The sequence below is a fragment of the Echeneis naucrates genome, chromosome 5, assembly GCF_900963305.1.
Source record: "Echeneis naucrates chromosome 5, fEcheNa1.1, whole genome shotgun sequence".
Classification (NCBI taxonomy): domain Eukaryota; kingdom Metazoa; phylum Chordata; class Actinopteri; order Carangiformes; family Echeneidae; genus Echeneis; species Echeneis naucrates.
In genome coordinates, this window is record NC_042515.1 from 8,936,107 (window position 1) to 8,947,784 (window position 11,678).

General features: G+C 41.1%; 1 protein-coding gene across 3 annotated transcripts; it reads left to right on the top strand.

The window, feature by feature from the left end:
• Window positions 1-5,879: 5,879 nt before the first annotated feature.
• Window positions 5,880-9,699, top strand: sp7 (Sp7 transcription factor). 3 transcript variants are annotated; one of them, XM_029501290.1, is made up of 2 exons: window positions 5,880-5,981; window positions 7,465-9,699. In XM_029501290.1, exon 2 carries the CDS (start codon window positions 7,494-7,496, stop codon window positions 8,811-8,813), a length of 1,320 nt encoding a protein of 439 aa, XP_029357150.1. In that variant the 5' UTR covers window positions 5,880-5,981; window positions 7,465-7,493; the 3' UTR covers window positions 8,814-9,699. The 3 variants fall into 3 exon arrangements, with proteins under 3 accessions (XP_029357150.1, XP_029357148.1, XP_029357149.1); XM_029501288.1 differs by having other exon boundaries at window positions 5,883-5,981; window positions 7,461-9,699; XM_029501289.1 differs by having other exon boundaries at window positions 5,889-5,966; window positions 7,461-9,699.
• The last annotated feature ends 1,979 nt before the right edge of the window (window positions 9,700-11,678 follow it).

Genomic DNA, 11,678 nt, shown 5'->3' on the forward strand with positions numbered 1-11,678 from the left:
TCATTGTAAGGCTGAAATCCTCATTTCTGTGTTTGACTTGGGTTAAAGAGTAAAGTATAAAGCAGTCCCATTAAATAGCATATTCTTCAACGAAAATGTTGCATCAAGCAAGCTTTTAAAAATCTGTTGCATAAAAAGCATCACATCCATGAAGCACTTTTTCTGACTGACAGCAGAGGCTGCTTTAGATATCAAGAATCACCCCCATTCAATCCTGCCACTATGTACGTATGTTACTTCTACCTGCCAGTGTCCAGTCAAAGGCGCAGTACTCCTCCAAGTCTCTCTCATTTCACCAAGTGTGTATAAAGAGATATTGAAACAGACTGTTATTGCTGTCATTGCGCCATACTGAGCAATTGCATGCATGACGCCTGTTGGGGTCATTAGGTGGCCACAGGTCTCCTCGACAGACGGGGAGATTACAGGCCAGACATCGGCTTGTATACAGCAAGAAGGCGGTGGACTCAGATTTGTTTGGGAATAGATGGACTTCTGTGTTTCTGGTGCTGATACTTGCATGTAATACTCTGTATGTCAAACAGCATATTCGGCATGTTACAGATCATTTGCAATTTCAGAGTGGGATAATAACTCTGTCATTCAGCAAACAGCAAAAATTCTTCAGAAACAATTAATGTCTGGCATGCGTGGTCACTGAGGCATCACAGCTGGACACGAACATACTAGACTTTGTAGGGGGTGGAGATGTCAGACTGAAATTTTGTTGCTGTTTTAGAAACAACATTCATCGTAATAACAGCCAGGAAACTTTCTTTTTGTTTGCTTCGTTTCTATTTGCATTCGCTCAAGAAAAAAAATGTTAAAGGGAAAGGTTTACTTTCTCCGTATTGTTAGCTTACATGTGATCACCACCATGTCTGGTGGCTGAACATGTTCTGTCCACTGGTTGAGGTGCAGCCTGTTGGTGGTTAAATTACTGAAAACCGCCAACAGGCCCCAAACTAGAGACAGACCACTCAAGCCAGGCAGGTCATTTTATTAAAAGCATGTTGTTGCTTTTCATGTCTGACATCAGGCTAACATTTGATGGCCTAATCAGCAGCATCGACAGCGGCACAAATGGACATGATACCCACTGGTAGGTTGTATAACCCACCGCCCAGTTTCTCTTCTCTCCCCGTCTCTCCGTCTATATGTCTCCCTCTTTCTCTCCTCTCCCCCACTTCTCTCGCTCTCTCATTTTCCGTTGACAAGCTCTCTGAATCTTTGACCACACAGCCTGGAAAAATAGCACAGAGTCATGCTGCACAGCAAGTCTATCCCTGACCCTGATTCCCTCTCACCACATTTCCATCAGCAGTGAAGTAAAACACATCTAATCATTTCAATTTTCCCCCTCCGTCGCAGTATTATTAACATTGTTAATTTTCTGAGGGTTGCAGCCCAGAGGGGAATGTCAAGGGAAATGCATTATGGCGAGATATTCCATTGATCCACCATTATACACACTTACTTGGTTGCTGTAATGGCCTAATGATAGCAAGAGGCCAATTCAAAATGAATGTAGAAAACAGAGGGCGGTTCGCCCCAAAAAGAAGCATTAAAAAGCATGTGAAGTTAACGTATAGATATCGCCTCACTGTGAATGAGTCCCAAAGCTTTGCTTTATGTTTGTTTGTACTGCTGCTCTGCTTCTGTGTTATCACCATGATGATCTGGCAAAACTTCCACGACTATTTCAAGAAAGACGTCTGCTGGATGACCTTGCTAGTACTTAAGTGTACACAATGAAGCTACAGGAGCACAGCAGGCGCACATCCAATATTCTGCTGTGATTTGAACTTTCTTTATAGGGTAAAACAGGTTCTGGATATAAGGTAAGACAATTCTTGATTAGTCCCTCAGTGGGAGAATTTGCATATAAATTGTAGTTTAATTCTACTCTACGAAATTTAAATTACCTCCACTGGAATTTGTACTGAAGCTGATAGAGGAAGGATAGAGCATAGACCAAGCAAGAACCCATTCGATACTGGTGCAGCTCTGGATCATTCACAATGAATGGTGTGTGATAATAAGTCTGCTTCTAGTGAGGACAGAAAGACAGACAGCATAAAGTCAGAAGACAGAGTTCACTGCTAAATTTGAAACTTCAACATCAGAAGAAAAGTTATTTGCAATTGTTTTAACTTACTCTATTGAGCTGCTCAAAGTTTCCCAGTTTCCGACCTTCGCAAACTACGTGACTTCCAAAATCTATAAATACACTAAAAATACTACTACAATAATCCAGCACAACACAATGTGTATCTGTTGTGTAGTAGAAGTATACTTATGATCCTTTCTCTTTTGTACTTTCTGCAGGTAAACTGTAACCTGATAATATGGTTTTCTTTCCTGGCGCAATGGAAACACTGTGGGAAAATGCTGAGATTGAATATGTGATTAATTCCTCTGATTCACTTTCACAGCAGTGCGCTAACGGCCATCACTCTAATCAACTCGTCAGTGTTAGCAGTTCCATTTTCTACACACAAAGTGAAACGGCTCAACTACAACCTTTGCATTGAAAACTGGTAAGGATGATGGAGATTGTCTTATCACTTGTGTTTTTATGTTTTTTAAATTTTTATTATTATCTATTTTTTTTTCTTACCAACCAAAATATTTTCAGAAAAAACAAATGCCAGTAGCAACGAAACAAAGAATATGACACACACCGTGACTATAACTGTATACAATTTTGGTAATAAAGAACATCTGAAGGTTTGTTTTGCTTCTACAAAGTTGAAAGAGTTGCGCTTCTTGATCCAGACTTTTTCATGAAGTTAAGTCTGGTAAGTCTAAACAATGTTCAAAGAAGCAGCCTGCCATAAATATCTGCAATGACACGAAAAAGAAGAGGCCTCTCACATTTGGACAATTTTTTGTCAAGGCATTTTTCCCATGGACATGGAAGAACCAAGTCAAACAAGTTGCGCTGCGAGTTATCCCCTCACTCATCAAAAAGTGCTGGTGCATCTGGTCAATTGAGGTTCAAACACAAAGACAGTCTTTAGAAAGTGAAGAGAGCTTTCTACCAGAGCTGCCTGTATGGTAGAAAATGGTTGATATGTGTCTCATCAGTTGCCCTGTTGAAGCATCATCATCAAAGAAACCACTATGAAGGTGATTCAAATACATATGCTTTTTCTTCGGGCAGTTGCATGCACGGGCCAAGGGTGCAGGCAAACCTGAAAGTACTGATACATGTGATAGCTGTCATATGCTCAGTGACCGTCCACACAAAGCATGTAATCAGCCTTGGTCGACATAATCATGCCCACCCAACGCCCAAAGGTTCATCAAGCCTGCAGTGTCTACTGTACATAGCCAGAGATCTCAACCACACAGGGCAGAAAATAGTAAATAGAGCAGGGAAAGCTTTTTGAAGAGGCTGTTAAGAGCTTAACGCATTCTCTAATTATAGATCTCACTTGCTCTCTTTTGAAGACAACTGTAAATGGGCACACGCCAAAGTTTTAGATTACTACAAGTCTTATAAAAATGAGGAAAAGCTGCCGATTGCGGACCACTTCTCAGCACTATAGGAGCTGTTTAACCTCCCCTCTCATTTCACTTAAATGTAAAACATATAAAGCATTAATGAACACTAAGAAGAAAAGGAACACTTCCCTTAAAGACTTACACCAATGACACAACATGCCTCAAATGAGAGGGGAAGGAAATGCCTCAGAAAGCGTGAAATGAACTCCACGTACAACACATGTATCTGTGAGCATCCTGTCACGATATGGTATGCCCATAGGAGGCATGTTTGATCCTATTCCTCCTGGATTTTAATAGATAGATAAGTAGCAGGTGTTGTCATTGTTTGCGCTCTGTGACACTCCGTCCACAGTTTGAGGTGAGGTTTATTTGACTGCGTACAGTCCTGTAGGAGTGTGTGACAGTGTAAACTATTGCATGTAGCAGCCTTTGTTCTACTACTCACGCCCCTTCTGGGATAAGAAAATAAAGCGATGAAGGTCAGTTGGAGAACAGACTGCCAAATATAGCCGCTGTGTTCATGTGAGGGCCAGACTCTCCAGAACGACAAGCCCTGCTCTAACCATGCCCTGTAATTGAGGAGAAAATAAGGACAGAAATTATATGTTTATTTTTGACAACAATTTTAATCTTCTGTGCTCTCCTTCAGAAAACGAGACGCCCACAAAAAGGCGCTGAGAATCCATCTTACTCTAGACTGAAAGTTGAGCTTTTCAAATTTTTCAACCAATAAATGAGATCAATAAAACATACACAGCCATATAAACCTGAGAGGCAGTTTCAATTTCAAACTGTTTCCTACCTTTATTTTTTTTATGAATTTCATGTCCTGTCCATGTAAGTCAAACAGTTTAAGAAGAGCACATAAAATATACTCATTACATGACAGCATATTGTGCTCATTAAAAACAAAATCGCCTTTCTAAACACCAACATACGGGCATATTAACATTTAAATAACATTTTTCTTGAAAAAAATATTAAAATGTTGCTTTTTATCTTATAGTTTCTATGAGAAACTAGTATTATCTCATATGTGGCCACAAAAGGCCAGATTGAATGGTTTCATAAGCATTTTTGTCATGTGGCTGTACATAATATTTCTTTATTTCTACTAGTATTTGTAAAAATATTTGTTAAATGCAAGTTTTTACAATACAAAAGTTGCCTCACCCCTAAAAACAATGCAAGTTTGGAAGTTTTGTCACAGTACTTTTTTTTATGTAGTCATTTTATTTCTAATTAAATAAAGTAAAGGTTGAGGAATAATCTGCAGCTTCGAATGAATTAACTGATTCTGATTTTTGTCATGATTGTTAAATAGTTTGCCTGAGGTGTATCACCCTGAGACCACAACCATATGTGTAAACGATTGTAGGCAGCTTGGGAACGAAACATATTTAAGATTGGTAAGAAAGAAAAATATTTTCCTCGGAAAAATATTAACACCAGACTCGAACAATGACACAATGATACTTAAACGATTTTGAAATACCACTCTAAACCACGTTTTTCCCCCCTTTGTACTTTTTAACTTTGTGTTTCAGCTTTCCTCTTCTTCTGTCTTAAGGAAACAATCCTCCGAGTCGTTTCCCTTCGTTAATTGGCAGTATGGACTCATTTTATTTGATGCGATAATCTCTTCTTTATTTTATTTAATGACTTGATCCTTTACTTCTTCGTTTGTTTCTGTACTGCAGCCCCTATTACCATCACAGTTAATGTCTAAAAAGGCAGTTAACTGCATTTAAGAATATTGGAAACAGAGCGAGAGGGTAGAAACCAGAATAATAAAATCTCGGATGGAAACCACAGACTCGGTCAGCTTCATTTTTTGATTTATGTGGCGTAGGCCGAGGCTACATGTATTTATTTATTTATTTATTTTTTGTTTGCTAAATTTTTGTTGTTGTTTTTTTTTTCTCTTCTCTGAGAAGAATAGTTTTATAGTTAATTACACTTTCCTACCCAATGTGCCTAATGGCATCTAATGGCATGAGCACACTTTACAGCATCTCATCGTTGATGCTCAGTCATCCTCCTGCCTCAGACTCTGGAAGACTAATCCCAGTGGAAAAAATAATGCCAGTGAAATTGAAATAATGTCCACATGGTGATTGATGAGTAACCCATTCATGCGTTTATCTTGAAAAATGATTCAACACTCTCTTCGGGGAGGTGGGATGTCCTCTTGTTTTTTTTTTTTTTTTTTTTTTGGTCCACCAATCTCCGTCCGTTTTCTTCCATCTCTGGCTTTTTATTGCTCCTTCGCGGGTCTTCAAAGAGGCCGGAGCCTGTAATTAGGGGGCGGGATCACTGCGCCTCAAAACACTTCCCCGCGTTACTGGCCCACTTCTCCCAAAGTGTCCCGGGACTCTGAGCTGCGCTTCTCCCTCTCCCCCTCAGCTTCCTTAGGATTTTGTTTCTCAGGGATGGCCGCATCTATTCTGGAGGTAGGGAATGTAATTGTAAGTAGATTTGGTTTCTTCTTCTTCTTCTTCTTCTTTCGTGTTAACAACTATTTCTGTGATGTAAATATTTTGTTGAAGTTCCAGCTAGAACTTGAGAGTTTAAGGGTGAGGAAACTTTGTATGTTTGATTTGTGACAGAAAATACAGGGCTGACTATAAACCTCTGTTTTGACAAGATAATGATCATAAGTAATCAAAGATGCAATTGGATTCAGGATTTAAAACAGTTTCAGACTGGGCTGCTGACAGGCGGGTTAAGTAATAATTAAAGTGAACATCTCAAATTTGACACTCTGCCTAAGTGTAAGATTGACATTTCCCCACTGCATTAGTCACTTGACACCCGAGAGCCAGCCCGAGAGCGGTAGATGATTTCTCACAGGGCCAAAGAATTTTTACAGTTTGCGGCAGTGGGTGGAAATGAAGTGGACAGCAAAGACGAAACACTATCGACCTGAAAACAGGAGCAAAGTCAGGATGCAGAGCGTCTGGCCCCAGGGTTTGTTGTAAGAAAGTGGAAGTCAGTTTGAAAGACCAAAGTTTATGGCTAAAAGTGATTGGGAAGCTTGACAAGATTTCCATTCACACTTGAGCCATGTTATATCCTAGAATGAAAGAGATATGTTCCATCTAAAAGGTTTACTTTAAAGCATATTTATTCACGATAATCATGAAAATCTGATACCAGATGAGTCATACACATCAGATAACCATCAAGCTGAATAAGGGGAATATAATCTCTCTACTGCGTGTTACAGAAGCCGAAATACTATAAAAAAATTTGATTGGTTATAATACATTACTAACCATTTATCTGCACGAACAGTAACAGCAGGGACTAAAGTACAACGCCTCTGACATGTTGTGCTTTAGAGTTAGTTACCTGCTATATTGGGAGGGCAAATACTTAAGAAGGATCTACTTAAAAAAAAGTTTCATCAATGAAGTCATAGCCAAAGTGAAGTTTATTCAATAATAATTCGATAGACTGTTTACAGGAATAGATTGACAATCAATGCGACAATAAGCGCATGATGGTCATATTTAAATCTATAAGAATATAAACCGAACAAATCATGAGACCATTGTCATTCACAGTTACGATATATAGTGCCATGTTTGGATTCGGACATGCACAATGTATTTTTTGTATGCGGCGTTTGTGGAGGCAGGTGGAAAAATTTCAAAACCAACATGAGTCCAAAATTTGAAATAGCTGGTAAAAAGTGGTTAAAGTGACAGAAAAGAACGAGGGAATTCCGCCTTTGCTGAGCAGAGCAGATCCTTCACAGGCATAAACATTCACTGCTTAAAATTGCCTTGACCACTTTGAAAACGGAGAGAGCAGGCAAAGCCAGCGGTGGCAGTCAGACATAAGTTTTTTATTAGAGTTGACACTGACAGAAGCAGCAGCAGCAAGCAGCCATTTCCTGCAGACAGACAGTCTCATTTTCTCCCATGTCTCCTCCTCCCCAGGAAGACGCACGCTATGGCTCCAGTCCTCTGGCTATGTTAACTGCTACCTGTAACAAGTTTGGCAGCACCAGCCCTGTAAGGGATTCGGCTACACCCGGGAAGACCGCCAGCACCACTCCAGTAAAGAAGCCCTACACCATGACCTCTGACCTTCAGACAGCCAAGAACGGACGGACCGCAGACGGCAGTGGCCTGGCGGACTCCTACACTGGCTCCTTCACCACAGCTGCAGGAGGAGGAGGAGGTGGCGGGCTGCTTACCCCAACTGGAAGCCCCCCTCCTTCAGCTGGAGGCTACACTACAGAATATAATCCTTTCTCTCACTCCTTCCAGACCTCTGTCTCCCAGGACCCGTCTCTTTTAGTGTCCAAGGCCCACGCTACTGCCGACTGCCTCACCAGTGTCTATACCTCACTGGACATGACACACCCTTATGGCTCTTGGTATAAAGCTGGTATCCACCCTGGCATTACTGCTGCCCCAGCTAATGCCACATCTTCCTGGTGGGACGTCCACCCCAACTCCAACTGGCTGTCAGCAACGCAGCCCCAGGCGGACGGAGGCCTCCAGGCGTCCCTGCAGCCTGTGGCCCCGCAGGCCTCCCTGAGCCCACAACTACCCAGTTACAGCACCGACTTTACACCCCTCAACCCAGCACCTTACCCCTCTGTGGGGCTGGGCTCCTCCTCGCACCTCCTCCAGCCTTCCCAGCACATGCTTCCCCAGGACATGTACAAGCCAAAGCCTGTGCCAAGTGCGGGGCTGATTGAGAGTCCCATGGGCCTAAAGTCTGCGAGGGGATCTGGGGGCTACAGCGGAGGTGCAACACCTACTAGGTCTTCATGTGACTGCCCCAACTGCCAAGAGCTAGAGAGGCTGGGTGCCTCAGCTGCATCCCTGAGGAAGAAGCCGGTCCACAGCTGCCACATCCCAGGCTGTGGGAAGGTCTACGGCAAGGCGTCCCACCTCAAAGCCCACCTGCGCTGGCACACTGGTGAGCGACCCTTTGTTTGCAACTGGTTGTTCTGTGGAAAGCGTTTCACCCGCTCGGACGAACTGGAGAGGCACGTGCGCACCCACACACGGGAGAAGAAGTTCACCTGTCTACTGTGCAACAAGCGATTCACACGTAGCGATCACCTCTCAAAGCACCAGAAGACCCATGCGGATTCTGCAATGCAAGGGAAAGCTGTAGCTGTGGAAGGAGACACGGATCCTCGTAGTGAAGAGGCGGCAGATCTCAACACCAGCGCTGTAAGCACCAATCCTGTTGCTGACCAAATCACCAACGGAGATGAGAAGTCCGGCACACCCAATGGAGTGGAGAACAGTAGTGGACTGCTGGAGATCTGACTTGATGAAATCTCCCAAACAATGCTATTTGAGACATGATGGTGAAAAAGCCATCTTTTGAAATAAAGAAAAGACAAGAACAATAGATCACGTTTAAAGAGACTTGATATGATAAATGACTGAGCATGTTGTAGGTAGCAATCACCTCATTTTCTCTGGACCACACAAACAGTCAACACAAATAAAATTGCACATATACCAATGCACAAATGTATGCGGGCACACACAAAGCGCAACCAAACCTAGATGTAGGTGAACAGAGATATAGTGTGCACATGTACACATGCGCAGAGATAATTATGAGCAAATGTGCAAGCACATTTCGTGCCTACATATACGCTAACACACACAAAACTATGTCTGCACACCCATGGGAACATACACAAGTAAACAGCCTATGCACACATTTCATAGCCTCCACACATTTTCTGACTTTCAAATGAGACAAACCACTGGGGAAATTTAATCTGCAAAGGCAGAAGGAAAAGAGCTCTGAAGCCGCAAAAGGAAAGTAGTTTTAGAAGGAGACTTATGGTTGGGATGATGGAGTTGATGGAGCATTGCATGCCTAGAAAAAAAATCTAATTTACAGCTGTACTTTGATACTTACTCATTATTCTTGAAACAATCAAAAGGACAGTCTTACTGCATCTTGTTACCAAAGACGTTTTGATGTAAAGGTTTTTGCATTTCACTTTTGTTTGCTGTTTGCTTCTTACTATGTCTAATTTAATTTCATATTTACATAAATAATCTAATTTATGTTTTAAATTATACACTTGGAAGATTATCTTGCACCCTACAGGAACTATAGTGCCTGGGGAAAGAAGAAGAAGAAGAAGAGAAAAAAAAAACAAAAAAAAAAAAAAAACGCAAGATGGTTGAAGCTGGCCAAAAAGAAATTAAAATGCATTAAATTAATACTTTCTTTCTTATCTTATTTATTAGTTAAATGTGGAGTTTGGGGCTATGTTTTATTAGCTAAGATTTATTTATAGATCTTGAAGTTAGATGTGCGTGTAAACTATTTCTATATAATCTTCTAATTGTGAAGTCTTCACACCTGGCAAAGTAATGATTAATAAGGGCTCCTCCTTGTTTGTACATACTATATATTTACAACAATATATAGATTTTGTTAGGTGTGTTATTTTTCTACTTTTTTTTATGTATTTTCTACATTTTATATAACTTCCGTGATGAAAAAAGATTTCTATGTTGCTGCAGTTAAAAGAAACAAAAGCTAAACATAAGAGCTTAGTTTGTTGTCCATAATTTTGCTCATATTGGTTGTGCTGAACTGCCAGCGTTTGCGGATTTCTTGTGAAATGAGTGTATAGGATACTGTAAATAGTGATAAAGCATAAAGCCAAGCAAAGGTATACATGTTGTAAGAGTTATGGTGTGGAATCATAACAATTTTGGTGCTTATAAAAGTAAAGGAATTTTAAATGCATTTTTCTCACTGGCGTCATTCTTATACAAAATCTGAATGTGTCAGTTTCACCTTGAAGAGCAAAAAAATTAACGGCAGTTGCTCCTTGAGCACAAAGCTCACTCTTCTATACTTCATTCACTCCTTGCCTCGCTTGCCATCGTTATTTTTATATCTTTCTTTATTTCCATCTCACCATGGCCAACCAAATACTTTCATTATCTTTTGCTGCGCAAAACAAAGCCGTCCACTGAAGTGAAGTCTTAACTCCACACAATGACCCCCTTTCAGCGAGCCACTGTAGTTACACTCAAGACAATTACTCCACTCTCCAGCTTGAGAGGGGTAATTACTGAGAGCGATGCTCCAGTAGAGTCAGGAGAAGGGAGAAGAGGGGATTAGGACATGGGAGCTGTGGTTGTATTGTTTATTGAGGGAGGTGGTCAAACAAAAGACCCCAATTAAGGCAGGATGCAGGATGAAAGACATGATACGAAGATACAAGCATGTTTTATAGTCTGACAAAAACGGCCGGTCTGAGATGCTCATGCCACTATAGATGACAGTTTGTGTAAGACTTTCTCTCCAGTTTTCTGTCAAGTCATTCAACCTATGCTGCAGACTAATAAAAATACTTGAGGTGGGTGGACTTCCCACTCTGCATTGAAGGACAGTTCGCCTCAGGAAAGACTAAACGAAGCCAGCAACAGATGTTCTGTTCTTTAGAAGCACTGGACAAAATAATTACACGAGTTAGTCTTTATGACACGCTAATAACCATACCTTTACCAGGTGAGGTTTAAAGAGAATGACAAACACCAAGAACGTATTTAGAGATGTGTTGACATTCTTCCACACTTCAGTGGAAATGTATTAACTTACTTAACCCGTCATAAGAAACGTTACACGTGAAACATATAATGGGAAACCAATCATTTGCAACATAAAAGTAAGGATTGTCATCACAGAAGTGAAGACCCGTATGGCTTTAACTGCTCTGTAGCTGCCATCTCGCCTGTTGTAACATTTACACTTGCCTGGCTGCATGGTTCCAATTTAGGGCTTCTAATGAGCTGTAGTTGAGGTTAATTTATATAAAATGTCCTAAGGCTCAGTCTGTCATCAGGGACCGACATGTTTATGGTGGTCTGAAGTGGTGAAGTGGGCGCATAGTCGAGTCCACAACATAAAAGGCAAACGGAGAGAATGGGGTAAGGGTAGGGCGTGTCAGGGGTGGGGGGTTAAGAAGACGGTCAGTGGCTTTTAAAACCTCTGCTGCTCCTGGTATTTTCTGCCTTTTTAAAATACACTCCTCAGCAGTGGTGGTGAGCTACTGTAGCCTTAACTTTATTTTTACTTCTTTTATTTAGAAAGCCAGGAAACATTAAATGTTGTTTCAAATAAGGTCATAAAAAGAAAATATACATGCA